At 42.6% G+C, this 23754-nt stretch overlaps 1 protein-coding gene across 1 annotated transcript; it reads right to left on the reverse strand.

Annotated features, from left to right (window-relative positions):
* Window positions 1-21866: 21866 nt before the first annotated feature.
* On the reverse strand, window positions 21867-23516 carry LOC308373613 (E3 SUMO-protein ligase ZBED1-like; the record flags this gene model as incomplete). The annotated part of the gene is made up of 2 exons (XM_080849183.1): window positions 21867-22533; window positions 22699-23516. The coding sequence occupies 2 exons, from the start codon at window positions 23514-23516 to the stop codon at window positions 21867-21869; spliced, it is 1485 nt and encodes a 494-aa protein (XP_080705309.1).
* Between the last annotated feature and the right edge of the window lie 238 nt (window positions 23517-23754).

Consider the following 23754-nt stretch of genomic DNA (forward strand, 5'->3'; position numbering starts at 1 on the left):
AATGATATTGTGACGAAGACTGCTCAGGTGCCGCTACGGACTAATTGATTGACGGCAGCCCTCATTCGCGCACCTGGGGATAATGGGACTGATGAGGAGACTGGGGTTTTAATGGCGGGAGGGCTCATGTGCGGGAGACCGGGGGAAAGAAGCAGGTTGCGGGCCGCTGGGTTCATGTCATTGTGGGGATTGTTGTGTGGCGTTTGCGAGTGATCAGCACCGCCGGCGCTGAAGAACACCAGGGATCACTTAGTGACCTGGAGGAAGGTAGTGGGGGCACGTTGCTGTAGGTAGCCAGGAGGACAGTGGACAGAGTAGACGAACATCAGCGGAATACCCGATCAACTGCGCTTCTACTTAACACCCCTGGGACATACTCTTCCGGAAGACGGCGGGGTCTTGCTGGTGGACGGGCAGGGAAGTCCAGTTTTAATTTATCTTTGCCTTTGATTGTGTGCGTGTGTGGGCAGGGGCTTAACGTGGGTCATCCCGGTTGCGAGACTCTGGGGCATGTGGGAAGTCTGTCCTGTTTACACGTGTGTATTGCTCCGGTCAAGACTAATGTTTTGTTTGCCGTGTGTATTTTAAAACTGGTGCTTTGATAAATTACTGGTGCTCTGATGAATTGCTGTGATATTGCTGTGATGACGTAATTTATTTAAGTGTGTGCTCTTGGGTAATCAGATGCCCTTCATGTGTGCAGGGAAACTCGTGTGCTGTGGGGAAACCCACGGGAGCCCATTGTTTATTCATTAGTAGCCTTATAAAATACTGTTTCTTCAGTTTGCCTGATTGACTGTTCTGTACCGGACCAGACCGGGGTATAACTAAAGGTGGTGGCATCTAAACCCGTAGCTCACTGAGGTTCTATCAGCGCCATCTAGTGGCGGCTGAATATTTATTACATTGGTGGCAAGCGGTGGGATTCTGAACAGTTAAGTAAACTACGTTTATAATGGAAGACCCAGGAAATGTTGAGATTAATCAGGCAGCTGTTGGGGGTAACGGTATATCCGGTGGCACAGCTAGGCCTACTCGTCCAGTGTTTATGCTGGAAACATTTACTGGTCAGGGCCGTGATTGGGCAGATTGGTCCCAGCAGTTTGCACTGGCAGCGGATGTTAATGATTGGAATGAGGATCTTAGACTAAAATTCATGTCACTCTTATTATCGGGGAGGGCGAGAGATGTCTATTGTGGACTGACTGTGGAGGATAGGCCCCCCTGCTCCCTAAGAAGGTGCCTTGCATAGATTCTGTGTGAAGGGGAAGGTGAGGGGGCGCACTGGACAGTTTACCTCTGGGTCTCCAAAATGGAACTTGTTAGGTTGGAATTCTCCTCTGCTAAAGTAATAAACTAAGCCTACATGGTCATAGGCATTATCATTATTCACATTATTGTCATTGAGAGTACCGGCTTACTTTCACCACTGATGTTATGGCTAAGCCTAAATTCTCTCTGGTTTAAACTAGCTAACGTTAGCTATTCGCTAGCTAGCTAGACAGTTATCTAATGGTGTTAATTATCGGACTGCGTGTGTTTTCTCCAAACATTCACGTTGTTATCTTAATCCATTAGCTACTAAAATGAGCACATTGATTGTTAATCCATTATTAAATTTAGCATTTTGATTGTTTAACAGAATGGCAGATGTTTGACACTGTCAGATAACTGACATAGCTACGCTGGGACACTGCCCTGTCAGGGACAGGGTAATGCTAGTTAATAGACGTAGGTCTACATCTCAGTGCCTCTCTCCAGATGAGTTAAATTAACTGAATGTAAATTAAATTAAATAAATGTGCTCGGAGGGGGTCTCGCCCGGGGCGTAATTCCATGTAGAACTGCCACTGATGCCACCAAATACATACGTTTGTAGGCAGTCCTACAATTTCTATAGCATTTTTTTCAGATGTATCAATAAAGCTGTTACTTTTAGCATGCAAATGTTTTTCTTCTTTCCACAATAAATTAATTTATGTCCTTGATTACAGTGTAGCCGATAGGATAAATGTATCACATGAATATATAATCTTCAGTAACTGCAGTATTTATGGCTTACTATTAACGGCTTACTATATACACACCACTTTAAATATTATCGTTATTATTGTAAGGGAGGGGTTTACCCAAGCCTGTATTATAATGACCCAGTTGTCTAAGATTGCATTACACAGAGTTCACACCCCATTTCCTGTTCGCCCCGACTTCTGCCATTTTTGTTAGTAGACATCAATTTGGTAAACAGATAAGGAGATACTTTTTGGTAGTCATTTAACAGTAGGCAATATGGCCATTTTAGCAGTATTAATAAAGGCATTAGCAATGTAAAATAAAAGGAGAGGGAGAGAGAGAGGATGCCTGGCTTGCGTTTGCCCCTTATTTTTGGATAATGACATCCGGACAATACATTATCCCTTACATACCATACACCTAGCCAGGCAGCCTCTCTCTGTGTTGTTTCGTCCTGAAGGGATTTATACACAACATACACAACATTCCTCCAACATACCTCTTTTAAATGATTTATTTGCCGTTTTGTGATTCCCGTATAAAAAAAAAATAGTTCTTCAAGCAAATAGAACTTTCAAGTTCCAGGTGTTGCGTAGTAGCCCATGACTTGCTGACTTAAAATTACAATGAGTCTGTGACGTTAAATGACGGACTTCTTGCGGAATGATATTGTGACGAAGACTGCTCAGGTGCCGCTACGGACTAATTGATTGACGGCAGCCCTCATTCGCGCACCTGGGGATAATGGGACTGATGAGGAGACTGGGGTTTTAATGGCGGGAGGGCTCATGTGCGGGAGACCGGGGGAAAGAAGCAGGTTGCGGGCCGCTGGGTTCATGTCATTGTGGGGATTGTTGTGTGGCGTTCGCGAGTGATCAGCACCGCCGGCGCTGAAGAACACCAGGGATCACTTAGTGACCTGGAGGAAGGTAGTGGGGGCACGTTGCTGTAGGTAGCCAGGAGGACAGTGGACAGAGTAGACGAACATCAGCGGAATACCCGATCAACTGCGCTTCTACTTAACACCCCTGGGACATACTCTTCCGGAAGACGGCGGGGTCTTGCTGGTGGACGGGCAGGGAAGTCCAGTTTTAATTTATCTTTGCCTTTGATTGTGTGCGTGTGTGGGCAGGGGCTTAACGTGGGTCATCCCGGTTGCGAGACTCTGGGGCATGTGGGAAGTCTGTCCTGTTTACACGTGTGTATTGCTCCGGTCAAGACTAATGTTTTGTTTGCCGTGTGTATTTTAAAACTGGTGCTTTGATAAATTACTGGTGCTCTGATGAATTGCTGTGATATTGCTGTGATGACGTAATTTATTTAAGTGTGTGGTCTTGGGTAATCAGATGCCCTTCATGTGTGCAGGGAAACTCGTGTGCTGTGGGGAAACCCACGGGAGCCCATTGTTTATTCATTAGTAGCCTTATAAAATACTGTTTCTTCAGTTTGCCTGATTGACTGTTCTGTACCGGACCAGACCGGGGTATAACTAAAGGTGGTGGCATCTAAACCCGTAGCTCACTGAGGTTCTATCAGCGCCATCTAGTGGCGGCTGAATATTTATTACATTGGTGGCAAGCGGTGGGATTCTGAACAGTTAAGTAAACTACGTTTATAATGGAAGACCCAGGAAATGTTGAGATTAATCAGGCAGCTGTTGGGGGTAACGGTATATCCGGTGGCACAGCTAGGCCTACTCGTCCAGTGTTTATGCTGGAAACATTTACTGGTCAGGGCCGTGATTGGGCAGATTGGTCCCAGCAGTTTGCACTGGCAGCGGATGTTAATGATTGGAATGAGGATCTTAGACTAAAATTCATGTCACTCTTATTATCGGGGAGGGCGAGAGATGTCTATTGTGGACTGACTGTGGAGGATAGGAGTAGCTATTCTAATTTGCGAGCAGCCCTGAATAAATGTTTTGACCCCTGCGAAAGTGAAGATTGGAATAGAGCTAGCTTCTCCTCTAGGAGGAGGTTACCCACAGAATCAGCACGGGAATTCGGTAATGCCTTGAGGCGGTTAGTTTCCAAAGCTTATCCATCTGCGAATGGTGCCACACAAGATCTTCTGGCACGGGAGCATTGTGTAGCTCATGTTGGGGTGGGGGAACTCCGCATACAACTTCGTAGTGCAAAACCGACTACCCTAGAGGCTGCCATAAATTTGGCTTCGGAATTAGAACTTATACGAGATTTGGAATACAGCCAAACGGCCACTAATGCTAAAATACATGGGATGTTGAGTAGTCCCCCACCGATCCTCAGATGACTATTTTGTTACAGACAGTGGAAAGCCTACGTCAGGAGGTGAAGACACTCAAAGTTACTGTTGATAAACTCTCTGTCCTTCAAGCTAGTAACACTCCGACAAATAGAGCCCAAAGGGGGGGGGGTCGCAAGTATCTAGTTGGACTCCTAGAGAGCGTTCTGAGGGATGCTGGGAATGCGGATGCACGCGGCACTTGAGGAAAAATTGCCCTTACTTGTCGGGAAACGCGAGGAATGAGTGGTGAGGGCCAGCGGCTCGCTCCCCCAAGTTACTCGTCAGGCCTACAAATTAGTGCTTCATGTGGGGGTCAGGGAATAGGGGTGTTTTTGCCTGCTAAGGTTGGGGGGATGGACTGTAACCTACTAGTGGATACTGGTGCTCAAGTTTCGGTAGTAGCCAAAGAGTTCTGGCTACAGGCCACTGGTGGTAGGGCTGAGCTTTTACCCTATACCGGGATAGTGTCAGCTGCCAATGGGGGACAGATGACAATTATGGGCAAGTGGGCAGTTGCTTGTAGTATGAGTGGTCTGGCCTTGGTGATTGAATTTTTGGTAACTGAGGTTCCGTTACATGATGTGTTACTTGGCACTGACTTTCTGCTTAAATTTGGGGCTGTGATAAACCTGGGGGAACAATGTTGCGAGATCATGGGCAAACGACTGCCATTGTACTTAGTAATTTGACTAAGCAAGCTCGACGGGTGGTTGTCCAACAAGATGTGGTTGTCCCTCCCCGCAGTGAGTTTATAATTCCTGGTAGCATAGAAGGGTTTTTTGGAGAATGTGTGGAAGGGATGGTGGAGCCTGTTTCTAGTGTAGCAGCAGATATTTTCATCGCACGGGCTCTGTGTCGTGTATAGGATGGGGTGGTGCCCCTTAGGGTTCTCAATGTAACTGAGGGCGAGCTTACTTTGAGAAAAGGAATGACAGTGGGTACTCTACATCTGGATGTAGTTATAGGTGAAGACCCAGTGTCTACTGATGGGGTGGTGGGGGGGCCACTATGGACTCCAGAGTCATTGTTAACACAATTTGGGTTGGAGGACAGGGGTTTTACAACAAGCCAGTTACAAGCTGTTAGAGACTTGCTTTGTGACTATTTCTCTGTTTTCAGCCAAGATGATTCAGATCTGGGTAGGACCCACCTGACCCACCACCAGATATACACCGGTCAAGCCAAGCCCATCAAAATGGCACCTCGCCGAGTACCTCTTCATTTACAACAGGAGGTGGCGGAGCATATTAAGCAAATGCAAGAAAGAGGCATCATTCAACCCTCTTGCAGTCCTTGGGCAGCACCTGTGGTACCCGTGAGGAAAAAGGATGGGGGTCTGCGCTTTTGCGTGGATTATAGAAAGTTAAATGAGGTAACTAGAAAAGATGCTTACCCTCTTCCCTGTATTGATGATGCCCTAGATAGCCTGAACAGGGCCCAGTGGTTTTCCACCCTCGACCTTGCCAGTGGATACTGGCAGGTCGAGGTTGACCCCCAAGATCGTCCGAAGACTGCTTTTACTACACGGCAAGGACTCTTTGAGTTTAACGTACTACCTTTTGGGCTAACTAATAGTCCTAGTACTTTTCAGAGGCTAATGGACTTAGTTTTAGCTGACCTTCAATGGACTACATGCTTGGTTTATCTAGATGACATCATCGTCTTTGGGCAGGACTTTGCTGAGCATCTCCAGCGGTTAGATCAAGTATTGTCAAAGCTAAAGATGGCAAACCTTAAAGTGAAACCTTCAAAATGTAACTTGTTCTCCACCAAGGTCCATTACCTCGGGCATGTTATTTCAGCAGAGGGGGTGATGGCCGATCCGGCTAAAGTGGAAGCTGTGCGAGCTTGGCCCACCCCTAAAAACCAGACTGAGGTGCGTAGTTTCTTGGGATTGGCGTCGTATTACAGATGGTTTGTTAAGGGTTTCGCCGAATGGGCTAGGCCATTACATAAGTTAACTGAAAAGGGTAGACGGTTTAAATGGGAAGATGGCTGTCAAGAGGCGTTTGAAAAGTTAAAAGCCTGTCTCATCTCTGCCCCGGTTTTGGCGTATCCCGATCCACAGAAAAGCTTTATTTTGGATACAGATGCGAGCGATGCGGGCATCGGGGCTGTCCTTTCACAGGAGATGGACGGCTTGGAAAGAGTGGTGGCTTATGCAAGCAGGGCCCTTAGCAAACAAGAGTGTAAATACGCCACAACAAAAAAAGAACTTCCTCTGGTGGAGGATGACGTATTGACTGACGCCCAGCATTCTGACCCTGATGTAAAAATGTTGATTATATCGAGAAAACAAGGGGGGGACCGACGAACACTGTTGAAAACTTGCCCTTCTTTGAAGAAGTTTGGGTTAGTTTGGGAGCAGTTACAGGTGCAGGGGCAGAGGTTGGTACGTGTGTTGCCTTCAAAGCCGGGGTTACCTGCGAAAACCCAAGTAGTTTTGCCCGCATCCCTGGTGGCGGTAGTACTGCAGCAGTTGCATAATACAAACACCGGGGCCCATTTGGGGGTTCAGAAACTGCAAGGAAAAATTAGGGACCGCTTTTATTGGCCGAGGTGGTTTAAAGAGGTGCAGAAATGGTGCCAGGAATGTATCGAGTGTGGGTCTCATTAACAAGTTGGGATAACACAGAGGATAACTGTGTCAGTTGCTGAATATAAGTAAGACTAGAACATCTCCATACCATCCACAATCGGATGGTATGATTGAAAGGTTCAATCGCACGCTTTTGTCTATGTTGGTATGTAGAGGAAAATCAACAAAATTGGGATACCCTTCTTCCATTCCTGATGATGGCCTACAGAAGTAGCGTACATGCCACTACAGGCTTTACCCCTCATCGAGTCCTGTTTGGTAGGGAAACACTGCACGAAAAGCAAGATTATCGGGCCCGTAAACGCTGTGATACAGCCGCGAATGATCACCATTCCTGGCTGATCGCGGACATTCCCCCGAAATATCCGTCTGCCGCATACGAACGGAAATTCCCGGGAAGGAACCTGCGAGGGGAGGGGGGCCGATGTGTTTAGCATTCTCACCTCCCGCTGACAGAGGTGTGAAATGCTCTTATTAGCATATTGACTGTCAGCAGTCTAGCCACACACACCCTGCTGCAGCCATTGGTTGAAAACGAGAAGGAATTGAATTAAAACGTCTTGTGATGAGACGGAATGAGATTCTGTCTATAGGTCAGCTTTCAACTGACAAAACGTATCCCCTCCCATTTACAGCTATTGCCCCATAAAAAGAAATTAAAATAATTTAATTAATATTCTGTCTTTGGGGTTTTGCTCCGGGGTTATCACATTTCTTGATTTGCTCACCGTTTTCAGAGTTCTGTCTTTAGGATTTTGATTTCGGGGATTTCACGATTCTTGCTTTGCCTTTCATTTTCAGAGTTCGGGGGTTGCAATGTTCTTTCGAGGCTGTTCCACTCATATTCCGAAGCTTCCTCTCTGTAATGTTCTTGAGATTCACTTTTGGCATGTGATTATACAGAGTCGGGCTTACTCTGATATCGAGACAGTCATTTCGCAATTTGGGACATGTTTGCCACTCGTAAATATCTAACCTGTGACTTTTCAGGTAGATTTTACGCGAGCTTCGCGAGATTCAAACCTGCGCTCTTCAGTTGATGGTACTTTGTACCTAATGGTGCTGTTGCTAACCGCTTAGCCACCTTTGCTGGTAATGTTTTAGCTCGTCGGTGCGACCAAGTACCTGGTTTATCATTCTTCCCTCCTCTGGGGTATTTCTCTTCTGTTACTGGAGCGTGCGAATCGGGAATTGTTTAGTGGACTTATGTGACGTTTTAATTATGTTCACGTAAAGGCGCCCGAGGCAACATTAGAAACTTTAGACTCGAGTCAGAAACAGAAACAGATTTATTGTCACGTAGGTATGCGCCTACCTGAAATGATAAACGTTCAATGTCTAGTCTTTTTTACACGTAGTAAGTTTCAATAACACCATACCATTACATATCGACATTCATAGTGGTGTAGTGGTCCCTGGAGAAGTGGGTATAGCCTACTCTTTATTTATTCATACAGCACAGGATAAACACCCTGTTTTGAGAAGTGGGTATACCCAATGCTGACTGAAAAATAAGTGGGTATAATCCGTATACCTGCGTATACACTGGACTACACCACTGGACATTCAAGGAGCAAAGATGCGACGTCGTTGTGTGGTGAGAACTGATTAAAAAAAAAATCGCCTGCCTTCTGTTTTCCACGACAGATCGCATATTATGCTAGAAATGGCTTAGCATGGGTGGGATGGGGAAAGATAACACCTTTCCATCCAGACGCAAATTTAGCTAATCGGAATCTGTAAGTGGTTTCCAGATATATATAGTTGATCTCTCTTATTTGACAAAGCAGTGAGTTAGCTGTCTTTCAATGTCTCTTGTCGAATTATCTCACATGTTTATGGTGCTATGTGTTTAAAAGTTTAAACTTAGGCTATGTGTAATGTTCCTAACTTATATATTATTATTTCACCTTAATGTTCTTGAGATTCGTTTCTGGCATGTAATTATACAGAGTCAGGCTTACTCTGATAACAGTCATTAAGAGTCGTTAACAGTCGTTAAGCAACTTGGGCCATGGTTGCCACTAGTGGGGATCGAACCTGTGACTTTCAGGTTTTTTAAATCAGTGAAGCAGTGACGGGGTGCCTCCCCTGGCGGGGGGGGGGGGGGGGTTGTTGTGTTCAATCCAGGTCAATTCAATTAACATAACAAAACCTAGGCCTGGCCAAGGGGATGGGGTGGGGGGGCTTTCACACCAATGTGGGCTTCTACGGCAATACACAGGGTCGGAGACTGTCGTAAATCCCACATTTCATGCAGTGAAATCTCTATGATGTAATGTAAAACATTGAGGTAAATGACAAGTTCCCCTCTGTTAATAGCTATGTTGAAAAAGTAACGGAGAGTCTATCTACAGTGTTGGGTGCGGTCAAGAAACACCAGGCCAAGGCTTCAGAAAAGCAAAAGTTTAATTTTGACTTCAAAGCACAAAACCAGTTTTATTCAGTGGGAGAGTTTGTGTGGTTAAAGAATAAGGCCTGGAAGAAGGGGGTACGTCCAAAGTTACAGAAGCGATTCAAAGGCCCTTATAGGGTTATTGAGAGGATATCAGAGGTGCTTTACCGGATACAACCTGAGGGGGGAGTTTCCAGTAGCGTAGTGCATTTCAATCTGTTGAAACCATGTGTGTCTCCCACAGTTACGAAGGAGGTGCAGCAACCAGTGGTCACAGTGGACGATCATCAGGCTGCAGCGGCCCCTCCACAGCCTAAGCGGGGGGGTGAGAGGCCTCCGCATGGTTCCAGTCGGGTGTTCCGGCGGTCGAGAAGACCTGCTGCCGGGAACTATGGGGCCCACGGGACTACACCAGTTGGGTCCATGTCCATTCCATCCGTGGTTAAAGGGTCCTGGCTGCCTGCGACGTCCACTGGAGTCCTGTCAAGGAGAGCTGTGGCACCTGCTGTGCCTGCTGTGCCTGAGGCTTCTGACGGTGGGGGTTTTGGCCAGACGCCGCTCCTGGGGACATCGGTTCCCTCTGCGTCTGACGGGGCTTTGCCTGCGACTGAGGGGTCTTGCTTGCCAGCTGCATCCAGTGCTGGAGGGATGCCTGAGGTCGCTGTCGAGGATCTCTGCCTGCCAGCGTTGTTGGAACCGGGTCTACCTACTACAGCTACGGATGGGGAGCCCAATCGGCAAGGCGCCAATGGGCTTCCCCAACTGGCGGCAGAAACTGCTCCGCCATCACCAGGTTCCATGGATAGGGGGCCACAGTGGCTGGAAGGGTCCACTCTTGGAGGCTCCGGTCGACCAGAGCGAGCACGAAGACGTCCTGCGTGGTGTCGGGATTATGTTATCCCTCCGTAAGGACTCGGGGTAGTGTGATGAAGACTGTTCAGGTGCCGCTACGGACTAATTGATTGACGGCAGCCCTCATTCGCGCACCTGGGGATAATGGGACTGATGAGGAGACTGGGGTTTTAATGGCGGGAGGGCTCATGTGCGGGAGACCGGGGGAAAGAAGCAGGTTGCGGGCCGCTGGGTTCATGTCATTGTGGGGATTGTTGTGTGGCGTTCGCAAGTGATCAGCACCGCCGGCGCTGAAGAACACCAGGGATCACCTAGTGACCTGGAGGAAGGTAGTGGGGGCACGTTGCTGTAGGTAGCCAGGAGGACAGTGGACAGAGTAGACGAACATCAGCGGAATACCCGATCAACTGCGCTTCTACTTAACACCCCTGGGACATACTCTACGGCGGGGTCTTGCTGGTGGACGGGCAGGGAAGTCCGGTTTTAATTTATCTTTGCCTTTGATTGTGTGCATGTGTGGGCAGGGGCTTAACGTGGGTCATCCCGGTTGCGAGACTCTGGGGCATGTGGGAAGTCTGTCCTGTTTACACGTGTGTATTGCTCCGGTCAAGACTGATGTTTTGTTTGCCGGGTGTATTTTAAAACTGGTGCTTTGATGAATTACTGGTGCTCTGATGAATTGCTGTGATATTGCTGTGATGACGTAATTTATTTAAGTGTGTGGTCTTGGGTAATCAGATGCCCTTCATGTGTGCACGGAAACTCGTGTGCTGTGGGGAAACCCACGGGAGCCCATTGTTTATTCATTAGTAGCCTAATAAAATACTGTTTCTTCAGTTTGCCTGATTGACTGTTCTGTACCGGACCAGACCGGGGTATAACTAAAGGTGGTGGCAGCTAAACCCGTAGCTCACTGAGGTTCTATCAGCGCCATCTAGTGGTGGCTGAATATTTATTACAATATGAAAGATGTGAATTAGAAGCACAAAACCCATTGCCAAAGACAGAGGTGAATATCTTTTCGTAGCGGTGAATATCACGAAATATTCACCGGCGAACTTTGGGATGGCCCATTCAAATCAACGGTACTTTTTGGAACATTCGGAAGAGCCTTGTTATAAATGGCCATAGTATATGCTTTACTATTGTTGATGAATAGTTTAATGTTCATGTATTCATTTACAAAATATATAATAAAAAACGAATTCAATACATAAAGAATATATCAAATTAAATAAATATGTTTGCGGTACTATTCAAAACGGACCTAGTTATGAATTCGAACTTTATGGTCTATCTATGTATTTTGCTATTTGTAGATGTTACTTTAACATATTTGACATCATATTAATATCAAAGAATTTCCTTTCAAACGAAACAAACTTGTTGTTGTCATTTTTCTTTTGTTTTCTAACTATAACTGTTTGTTTACAAATGCTTATTTAACGCTATTTAAAATTAAAGTATTATTATTTTTATGATTAGTATTTATCATTGGCAGGAGGCCATTTTTACCATTGCTGCTGATAAACAGTATTTTCAGCATTTGGTCCCCTGCAAATTCTGTAATTCTCTTGTTCAAGTGTTTGAAATTTAGTTTGCATTTCTTGTGCATGACTCTGGCAAGAGGCCATTTTCTACAGCTGCTGTATTTGCAGTATCTTAGCAGGAATTGGTCCTCTGCAATTTATGTGTTTGTAGTTCTTCTGGAGTTTGTAGTTATATTAGGAGGCCCTTTTTATTCAGCTGCAGCTGACCAGTGTTTAGTGTCAGCATTCAGTCAACTGCAGTTAAGGTGATTTGGTTGTTTATGTGTTTGAGTGTGTGGCCCTCCTAGTTGTATGATAATATGCAGAGGCGCATCTTGTCAGAAGGCAAGGCAGGCAGCTGCTTGGGGCCCCCAAGCCACTAGATGGCGAAAGAGAGCTGACATTTTAAACTACAGAAGCGGTGGTTTCGTTTTGAGCGTTAATTCGTGTACATTGTTTTCGGTTATCAAAACGATGTGGGCCTAATGGCAACTCGAAGAAGATGAAGAGAAGCTATTCATCCGGGAGTGAGAAAAGAAAGAAGAAAAAAGAGGAAGAGGAGAGAAAAAAGCAAGACAGTGGTAAGTGAAAAAAGCGCATAAAAATGAAAAACTAGAAAATGCATTTCCTGAAGGAAATACCAGTGCATGAAATGCAAAGGTTAAGAAAGGAAGAAGAAAAGAAAGAAGAGTGAAAGAAGGAAAGAAGAAAGGAAAGAAGAGTGGAAGAAGGAAAGACAAAAGGAAAGAAGAGAGAAGAAAGGAGAGAAGAGTGGAAGAAGGAAAGAAGAAAGGAAAGAAGAGTGAAAGAAGAAAAGAAAGAAGAGTGAAAGAAGAAAAGAAAGAAGAGTGAAGAAAGGAAAGAAGAATGGAAGAAGGAAAGAAGAAAAGAAAGAAGAGTGAAATAATGAAAGAAGAAAGGAAAGAAGAGTGAAGGACGGAAAGAAGAGTGGAAGAAGGAAATAAGAAAAGAAAGAGGAGTGAAAGAAGGAAAGAATAAAGGAAAGAAGAGTGTAAGAAGGAAAGAATAGTGAAGAAAGGAAAGAAAAGTGGAAGAAGGAAAGAAGAGTGGATGAAGGAAAGAAAAATGGAAGAAGAAAATAAGAAAGGAAAGAAGAGTGGAAGAAGGACAGAAGAGTGAACAAGAGTGGCTCTGGATGAAGAGATAAAGAGAGAGTGAAAATATTGAAAAAAGGAGATAAAAATGGAGTGAAGAAGAGAGATTGAGTGTGAGAGAAACTTGATTGAGAGCGAAAGATGGAGAGATGGAGAGAAAAAAAAATAAAGAATGGATGGTGTCTTAATGTTCCTAGTTACAGTTAAATTGAGAGGGACAGAGAGAGAAGAGGTTCCTTGATTTGGCACAGGTGTCAGTAAAGCACAGGTGCAAGCCAGTTTAAAGACCCTATTATGATGTCATAATGGCCCAATGTAAGTCAATGGGAGAAATGTATATTCGTTTTTCTTTAATATCTTAAAAAGTATAAAGTTTAGAAAAGTGAAAAATACATAGCATAAGTGTCGTTTACAAGACCTACGCGACAAAGTGAAATGAATGAAGTTTCTACGTTAAGCGGTTCGGGCTGAATTAATCGCAGAAAAAGGTAACAAGAATAAGAAGAAGAAGAAGAAGCCTAGGAATAACAATACAGGGCATTTCATGCACTGTAATAACGATGCAATAAGGCTATGACCAAATGTTGCCAGCTTCATTCGCCTTAGCATAACCGTATGTTTAACGTAACATCAGTGAAGAGCAAAGTTAGTAGCCTAACTTGGCTAGGACGAAAAAACAGACTACTGGATGCGACGTGACTGAATCGAGTGTGTGCACCACTGAGCAGAGACCGCAGTTGACTGCTTAGCTTTCAGGCTGGAAGAATGAAGATAGAAACTAAAGCAGGGCTCTCAAGTGTCACGCATTGAGCGTGACAGTCACTCATTTCGGTCTTTAATCACGCACTCCCGCCACACATCGTATTTCTCACGCTGAAAAAAAACACTAGGCTATTTAATGAGCCGCAGCGCGCAAACCATGACCTGGCCGTGCTGCCCTCATCAAGCACGTCTCCCCGTATCCCCTGGAGTTCTGACGTGAGGTGCCACTTATCAGCCAATCCAAAAAATGAAATGGGCTACACAATAGCCAATCAGAAAAAAGTATCTATTGTATCTGGGTAAGATTTAAACCAGCAACCAATGAAAATAAAGCATCCTGGCATTGCGCGCGACTGATCTTCTGAAAGTTTCGTTCAACTGAGGAGACCACTGGAGGACATGGCAACAGCATTTGCACAAGCTAAGGCCCGTAAACAGTTTTGGTAGAATCAATACCGAAAGGGTGTTGATGGACATAATGTGGTTTAAGGTCTCAAAATCTTAGTGTGAACATATTGCTTTTTGTGTTGGACTATGAGTATTTTTAGGTGATACTGCAATTGGCCTGCATTTCGTTTTGTGCCAACTTTCTTACTGAAGTACTTAGTAACATTGTTACTGTGAAGAAGACATGCCTATTTTTTATAGAACAATTTCCAAAGGTTAAAAGATAAGATTTTTGTTTTGAACTATGTGTATATTTAAGTTAATTGATACTTTAATTGCAGTGTACAGTATTTTCTGTATTGTGCTAAATTACTGAAGTAATTGCCAGCAGTGTTAATTGTAAAGGCAGAGCATTTTTGGTTGGTTTTGTTTTAAATTATTTTGCTATCTGCTAGCCTTCCTACAGTTTTTACACACTGTAAAATGGTTTTATATTTCAAAATCCATTATCTTGTAGAAAATGGTAACTTGTGAAATAAAGTTCACAGTTTTCTAGTGTTGATGTAGGCTATTGAAAATTTATTTTTTTGTGAAAAACACCGGTTAGAGGGGGGCCCCCAGTACATTTTTGCTTGGGGCCCCCAAAAACCTAGGATCGCCACTGATAATATGTATTCCTTTCTTAAGTGGGAGAGGGGGCTGGTTTCTTCAGATGGAAGAATCCCCTTTCCTGTGTATGGTTTTCATCTGTACATCACTGGTCTTCACCCTTCGCTGTTGTGTATGGATGTGTGTGCACGTGGGATTTGGGGTGGCTCTTTTTTAGGATGCCTCCTTTTCCCCTAGCTAGCGGTATGCCTTCTCACGGTAAGCCTCGGCTCTTATTTGTGTGCAGAATGTGTGATTGATGGCTCTTTTATTATTGTTTGTATTCTTTTGCTATTTTTGTTAAAAAAATATTAATGGGTGGAACCATGTCTTCGGCTTCTTAGTATAACAAACCTGAATACCTTTTTGGGTTATTGGAACTGGGGTACAGGTTGGCGTAGTCAGATATTTTACAATGATTCCAACACAACCACTCTGTTGACCACATTTGCATTCAATCAGATTTACTGGTCATTGATCACATCACATTGTTGTGTGGCTCAACACGATTTAAAACACCATGAAATGTATACTGGGGAAAAATAACTTGCAGGTACATCAAACAACCACAAGATGGGGGCAAATGCTTAATCTGTGTTAATGTAAACCTTTTGAGTGTTGGGAATATTGTAGCGTTTGTAAAACACTGCTCAGCATCTAAAAAAAATGGTGTTAAACTAGCTGTCTCGTTAGTATGGAGACAAACTTAATATTAAGGAGAAGCAGCAAAAGACATAGAGAAAAATACTAATAAAACACCAAAATGAACGAACACGCTTTTTTAAACTAAACACCCCAAAGCAAACACAGAAAATATATTTGTAAATGCAAAATTCTTTTGAAAATCTAATGTCAAATGACACATTAATCTGACACACATCCGTCAATTCACACTTTCAGAGTAAGAATGTACTTCAGAAAGCATTATGACCAAACATCTTACTGAAGAAATATGAACACACAAATTCAGAACTTTAACAAATTAATTTTTGTCTAGTTCTCCAAAGCGTGGGCCAAATTGTTGAACAGTGGACATTTTAGATTAGTTCAAATCAAGAAAAATATATTAAGTGAACAGAAACTCTAAATACAAGGCTGAGGATGTTTTCACAGTAATAAAAGTGTTCTATATAGAAAAAAACATTACATACTATAACTGTAGTATGTAAGTACCTTGCAAAAGTATTTAACTCCCCCTTAAAGTCATCACCATTTTCTGGTTTATAAAAGATACCTATAGACTTTTCTCAATTAGTATTTTCATTGTGAACACTTATGTTCTAGTATGTTTCTAAAGGCCAAATACTGTAAGTAATTTGTCTACTCAAATATAATTAAAAACTTTAATATTCTACAGGCATAATTCAACCCTCATACATTTATACTTTGTAGTAATACTTTGGTGCAATAACAGCCTTACATCTCTATCTTTGCACTATCCACACAAGGACAGGAACATTATCTCACTGCACTCTTTGCACTACTTTCCTCATGGACATCAACACTGTCACAATCAAAGCACACTGTACTATAGGGTCAGATCTCTCCTATATGGGCCATTCTACCGAATTGGTGCAAAGTCAGGTCGGAAATATTTTGATTTTTTTTATGTTTTATTCCCAAAACTTTGTCCGTATGTATATTGTACCATATCTAAAGTACACTTATCTAGTAAAAGAACAGTCAATTTTTATATTGTATTTTCAGAATGTGTTGGAATGTTTTTCCTCTTCCAAAAATTGTCACTACCGAAACATCACATTTACTATAGTAAAAAAGTATTATTATTGACCTGTTCAGATTGTGTTTCCTTCCCTTCTCTGAAGAGTATTTTTACAAATATTTCTTGAAGGTTTTCACAATGAAATCCATAAAAATGAATTTTTTACCAAATTTTCAAGTTCAATTTATACAATTCATCAAAATCTAAGTGCAATATTTCTTTGTAAAATGCAAAATACTGATCATATTGATTCCAGAGTTGTTGATTGATGAAATTGAACATACATTAATCCAATCAGTATCATAACATTTTAGTTGATTACTCAATATACTTAATTTTTTACAAAACATCCTGTGTTTCGGTAGTGCTGCACTGTTTCGGTAGTGACATCCAGTGTTTCGGTAGTGACTGCACTGTTGGATGGATGTTCATTTCTCTCCCAAAATCTTCCAAAAGGTGCTCTGGGCCACCCTTTAGTCCGCACAACACATTCATTTAAAAAATTATCGGATTGAACTACTTACCATTTCATTTTGTCACTACTGAAATCATCAGGTCACTACCATATGTTTCGGTAGTGACTGTTTCGGTAGTGACAATTCTAGCTAATTTTAAGCATAAATAAAGAATTCTAACAAGCACACTGCATGCAAAGACATCTTTGAAGAGGTGAACACACATACAAACATAAGATTTTCCATGAAACCCCAAAAGGTTTAGTTAATTGAAGAAAACATGCGTTTCGGTAGTGACAATTCTTAAGGTTACACGTCGATTTTCAGACTTTGGAACACATTTATATAAAAACTATGGGATTTAGCTACTTACCATTCAACCATGAGGGTCAGAGATGCAGTGTCACTGCATGGTCAAAAATGCAGAGTCGTGGCTAAAACACAGGCTCAGCCAATGGACTAAAACTCTTGTGTTTCGGTAGTGACATGAAAACTAGGGACATGATTTTTTGAGTATAGAAAATTGATTTAAAAATTAAACCCACAATAAATCTAAATATTCCAAGTTCTGTTTCAACCCAATCATAAAGATCTTTGAAATTAAATCATTGAAAAAAATCTAAAAAAATTGAAAAGTGTTATTTAAAGGCATTGAAATTTAGATGTCAGGGTTGGGGACAGCTACTTCCCAATAGAAAGTACCCTATAAATGATGATTTTGTATATATTTAGCTTATCACTATCTCATGTAATGCATTGGGTTTATATAGACCATAACATTTTCTAATTAAATATCTATGCCTAAATACCTAATTGTTTTGTAAATAGTTTTTATTGTTGAGGGACTGCATATTACACGAATTCGGTAGAATGGCCCATATCTGTAAACACCCCACTCCCTGTGAACATGTTCTCCTTATGTGTATGTGATTTATGTATGTACAGTATGTGAAGTAAATTTCCCTCAGGATTAATAAAGCATCCATCTATCTATCTATCTATCTATCTATCTATCTATTAGGGGTGTAAAAAATAACCGATACGTATCGATATCCGTTTTTAGCGTGTAAGATACGACTACATCGATGCGTGAAGTCCCGTATTGGTTTTAAAATGTCATCAACCGGTCTTTGCCCGATTTAAAAGTTATGATTCGGTTCACAAGCGTTTGTCCCTCCGTTTTTTTTTTTAAACACAAAACACTCGCTGGCCTGTTGCATTTTTATCTCAGTCAGAACAATGCCAGCTTGTCATTGGCCAAAGCCCGCATAACATAAACCAATCAGGCTGTATTCTCACTATTAACCAGTGGTGGTCCGTCAGGGCCTTCAAGGCCTTCTCTGCTGGCCTAAACATCATCAGAAAATAAATGTAATAAATACATTTAATTTTAATATTTTCTTTTCATAAATATGTATTCAATTATTCCTCATAGTCCATTATCTTCATTTCATAGCTTCCAGCGTTGTTCATTTATGTTAGAGCTTTCATCCAATCATATTTCAGCTATCATGTGTTGCCACGCTCCGAGAAACCTTCCCCGAGAACAGAATTCTTCCCTGAGGCCTTCAGAATTCACATTGAAGGCCCGTGTACATCTGATTGGTTTTCACAACTGGCTGTTTCAGTTCATTTAAGTTGAATGAACTGAAACAGACAGTTGTGACAACCAATCAGATTTCGAGTTGGCGACACTGGGCCTTCTAGAAGGCCCGGAATATTTCTTTCCTCGCGTTGAACGTGACACGTAAACGTCCTTTGATTGGATACTGAGGCAGACCGGTGCAGTGCTTCAGTGCTCAGTTTAGCTGGCTAATGCGAATACGGAAAACGACGTACATCGGTTTCAATGCTTATTATGCTAGTTGTTTCAATTGGTAAGACTAAATATAATTACATTAACCAACTCAAATAAACTAGTTTACACCAACTTGATAATTCCAGTTTTTGATACAATTACAACGCCATTTTCAAGACGGAACTTTCAAGAAAAACTGGATATCGTGAGGATGGGAAGTTTAATGAAACTGCTTTGCAGGTGGGACAATGCGATGTTTAGTGGACAAACTTGTTTAAGCTCTCATAGGCTACTTTCGGTAGACTTAATAAAACTTTGTAGACTAATCCCTGAAAATCGCCTTTTATTTTTAAGTTGTGACAGTAATATCCAAGTGATCATATAACTGAGAGTTTACTACTCTCAATGTATTGTTAATACGGGTGTATTGATTTCAAATGCTCCGGAAATATTAATAAAGTCTGTTGTACTCGACTATGTTAAGGTGATGCAATGCTCACTTATACTGCCTTTCTGTGTAAATATAATGGTTCGAGAGCCATGGCGTCATAATGATAGTATTAGGAGGTGGATTCACTCAGTTTAACATCGTGTAGGACATCGCTGAAGGCCCAGTCGTGAAATGCACGGACCGCCACTGCTATTAACGCATGAGAGAACCTGGAGAGAATGACAGATTACAACTCTCAACAATGCTATGCTAGCTACACTATTCATTTTCAATGGCCGATGCTATGCTAGCTACTTCAGCCAAGGAATGTACATCGTTGTTGATTGCATGTTTCTACAGACATCCTCGGATTTAAATAATTATAAAATAATAAATAGGAGAATATTTGTATCATTAACAATTATGTTTAATATTTATAGTCATGATTCCGAGACCGAGCCATCATGATGTCCTAACATTTAATATAAGCACGGTATGAACAGTGCAAATGGCAGTGCAGACAAGTATCCCGGAAGTTCCGGGAGTCTCCCACATATTGATAACGACTGCCTGATGCCCGCAAATTACTTAAAATCTCTCGGAATCAAGAGCGAGCGAGCAAGACCGCGCACACGAGACAGACGTGCGCCAAACCGCATTAGCATCTGTGCATAGTGATGTGTCATTCGTGAACGATTCGTTCATTTTGAACGAATCCTTACAACGACTCGAGAGTAACGAGTCCTCTCAAAAAAAGATTTGTTCTTTTTCTCGTTCATGACCGCGCATCGGGACTGTTGCATTGGCTAAGCCAAGGAAACAGAAATGATTTGTTGAATGCAGGTCACTTGAAAAATTATCCGAAGACCCAGAAAAAGAATGAATCATTTCTGTTTCCTCTACCAGCCAAATGCAGGTCACGTGGAAAAGGATCCAAAGACCCATATTCGGCAGATGAACGAATCATAGACCCAAAGACGAATCAAAAGAACGAATCATTGAACGAAAGACCCGTATCCGGCAGATGAACGAAACGTTGGATTTAGACTCGGTTTGCAAACCTAGAAGCTAGACAAACCCGGTTTAGTAGAGGAAACAGTTACCTTATTACCTTTTACGTGACCGCTGTTTAAGATCGTAATTATATTCGTTCATAGTGTCATAATGACTGAATTTGTTATTTTTACTTTACATTTACAGTTTAGTGCAGTGTAATTGTTTGCCGTGATAATTAAATGCCAGTGTGATGATAATAAATGACAATTTAAAACTAGAATGCGTTTCGTGAACGAACTGCGAGAGTGTGCTTGCTCTGTTGCGGCCATGACCGAGAGAACAAGTGCCTTGGAATTGGGGCAGGTGTCAGCTCTCCAGCTCTCCCTGCTGGATGAGCATGCACAAATGAGTATGCACAAATGAGTATGCATGAGTGAGTATGCATGAGTGAGTAAACATGAGTGAGTATGCACGAGTGAGTATGCATGAGTGAGTATGCATGAGTGAGTATGCACGAGTGAGTATGCACGAGTGAGTAAACATGAGTGAGTATGCATGAGTGAGTAAACATGAGTGAGTACATATGAGTGAGTACGCATGAGTGAGTAAACATGAGTGAGTAAACATGAGTGAGTATGCATGAGTAAGTATGCATGAGTGAGTATGCACGAGTGAGTATGCATGAGTGAGTATGCACGAGTGAGTAAACATGAGTGAGTATGCACGAGTGAGTAAACATGAGTGAGTATGCATGAGTGAGTAGAGCCCTGGTATGGAAGGTGTCTCTTAATATTCCTAGTTATACAGTTGAATGGAGAGGGACAGAGAGAGAAGAGGAACCGTGCGCCAGTGAGAGTTGTCAGTGAATCACAGGTGCAAGCCAGTTTAATGAGCCTATTATGATGTCATAATGCCTCAAAGTTCTGCCATGCAAGTCTATGGAGAAAAAAGGTGATGGAAAAAGAGGAATAAAAAAGGAGTGGCAAGGAGTACCGCCACGAAAAGTCATAGCAGCTTGCACCGGATCGGGCCGGACGTTTTGGTGTTTGAACGGCGTCTCTATCTCAATCGGGCGAGGAGTAGTTAGCTGCAAGAAAAACTACTAGAATAAAAAAAATAGTAAAAAACGAAGAACAATAGTGTGCTTCCCTTCGGGCAAGCACACTAACTATACAAACTGTCATGTTGTACTGTATTTAATAGAGGAGATTTTCTTTTAAAAATATGGTCTGCCACACAAATGTGCAATTCAAGTAAAATGGTCTTATATTATATGGAAAATTCTGTGTAACACACTTGATTTAACTCTGTGAACTTTGAGTGACATTGTCCATAGGAGGGGGGCATGCAGTAAGTTCACACACCAATTGATGAAGAATAAAGATCAGGTTAGACATGGAGGGCCCATTGCACTTCATGTTGGTTCCAAATGAGGGTACTGTACTGTCATGTTGTATTGTATTTAGTAGAGGAGGTTTTCTTTAAAAAATATATGATCTGCCACACAAAAGCTGTCAGTCATGGCTGTCTCCAAGGGGACCATGGCCCTTATCCACCCTCCCCCACTGTTTTGCACTATAGTGACTTGCAAGCCATCTAGAAGTTAATGTGTTCCTTTGAATGAAATGTCAAATTAATCAAATGTGATGTAAAATGTTTTTATTTTAACCCAAAATCACAACAGTGCACCATGTCTTTGCATATAATAATAAAAAACACTTTACAAAATAGAAAAACTTAAAACAGTAACAGTAAGGAATTTTTTAAAGTTAAAAAAGTTTGGAACAAAATATATATATAAAATAAGATAAACATAAATAAGGTTAAATGAAAAAATTAAGTTACATCACATTAAAAACAAAGGAACATTTTGTACAAAACTGCAGTTTAGGGCCTGCTCTAAGGCAGGTTTGCATTTAAAAAGACAAGCTCACGGAGCTTGGCTGGGCTGAGCCTGTTTCTACGTTCTGAAAGTATCTGCCCCGTTTTGGAGAAAACTCTCTCAGAAGGCACAGACGTGGCCACAATGCACAGCCTTGTCTTCATGACCTCACACAGGCTTTTGTACACAGGTGCACACCTCATCCACCATGCCAGAGGGTTGGATGTGCGGGGTAAAAGTGGCTCTGCAATGTAAGCCCGCATCTCCATCATGGCAGCAGTAGAGACAGCTGGTGTAGAGGTAGAAGGCGTCAAACTTTGAACCCTCTCATTAAAGTCCTCCCAAAACATGGCCCCTGAACTGCCAGCTGTCGCAGAAGGTGGATCCTCCTCTTCCTCCCTTTGGAGGGGGGAAACATGTGCTGCAGCTGATGTGACTCTCTTCACTGCCTCGTCTGCTACTTTGCTGTTCACAAAGGCTTGCTTTTTGAACCTCGGGTCCAAGATGGTAGCATCAGCCAGCTTCTCCATCGTCTCTACTTTGTGGAACCTCTTCAGCATCTCGTTCATGAGACAGTCCACCAGATTTTTAACTGGTTCATGGATGGAGGGACTTCTCTGCTGGCGGGCAACAATCCTTTGAAGGCCTCTTGCCATTAAAATGACCTTGGAGGCAGTGACAAACCTAAAGAAATAAACAATTATTTAAATATAATTAATACAATGTATAATTAAAATGCCAATCCATACCTGTTTGGGGAAAAAAGGTTAAAAAAACAATCCATCATTAAGGAGAAATTCAGTTTGCAATCTTGATTTAAAATTGGTGTTAATCGCTTAATCTACATACCTCTCTGCGCTCACTTCAGTAGTGACCTCCTCAAAGGGCTTGACCACATCCACAGTTTCCTTGATGATATCCCACTCCTCTAGGGACAAGGTTCGCAGAGATGCATTTACAAGGGCCAGGGTGGAGATGACCGGATCTTTCACCTCTAAAATTCTTTGCAACATGTAATATGTTGAATTCCACCTCGTGGCCACATCCTGCTTAAAGCGTAACTGTTCCTGTCCCATCTGCTGCTGTGTGGCCTTGAGCTTCTCTGAAGCCACTGTGCTCCGATGAAAAAACTCCACAATGGCTTTGACCTTTTGCACAGTGCTTTGGACCGTCTTCAGCGCAGCTCTGACAATTAGGTTCAAAACGTGTGCAAAACAGGGTATATGGTCCCAGTGAAGGTCTTTCACAGCCAACACAATGTTGGCAGCATTGTCTGAGACACAGGCTACAATTTTGTCAGTTACACCCCACTCATCAGTAACCCTGGTCAGCTCCCTTGCCAGATTGTCAGCAGTGTGCCTTTCTGTCATGTGAAAACAGTCCAGGACATACGAGGTCATCTTAAAATCTTCCATGAAATGGCAAGTCACAGACATGTAACCTGTGGTAGTAATTGAGGTCCAGCAGTCTGTTGTAAGACAAACCGCTGTGGCAGACTTGACTTTGTCCATGACCTCATTCCTTAGTTTGCCATACATCAAAGGTAGAAGACTTGTTGAAATAGTTTTCCTACCTGGCAGACAGTATGATGGGTCCAGAAGCTTGGTGAATTCTCTGAAGCCTTTGTCTTCAACCACAGTAAAGGGCTGGAAATCGCAGGCAATCATTTTTACCAGAGCCTCATCCAGTTTACGCTGCCTTAACGGATCCATTGGCCTTGTTATAAAGCTGCCCATTGAGGTTTGTGGTTGTGGCCTCGGTGGCCTAACTGCTTGGGTGGTGGTAAGTGGTGCTGCTGTGGGCATGGTCACCAAAGCAGTTGCATGCCCAGTTGAAGTGCTGGGAAGTGCTGCTGTGGGCATGGTCAAAGCAGTTGCAGGCCCAGTTGAAGATGTGCTGGTGGAA

The sequence above is a fragment of the Sprattus sprattus genome (genome assembly GCF_963457725.1).
Source record: "Sprattus sprattus genome assembly, chromosome: 12".
NCBI lineage: Eukaryota > Metazoa > Chordata > Actinopteri > Clupeiformes > Clupeidae > Sprattus > Sprattus sprattus.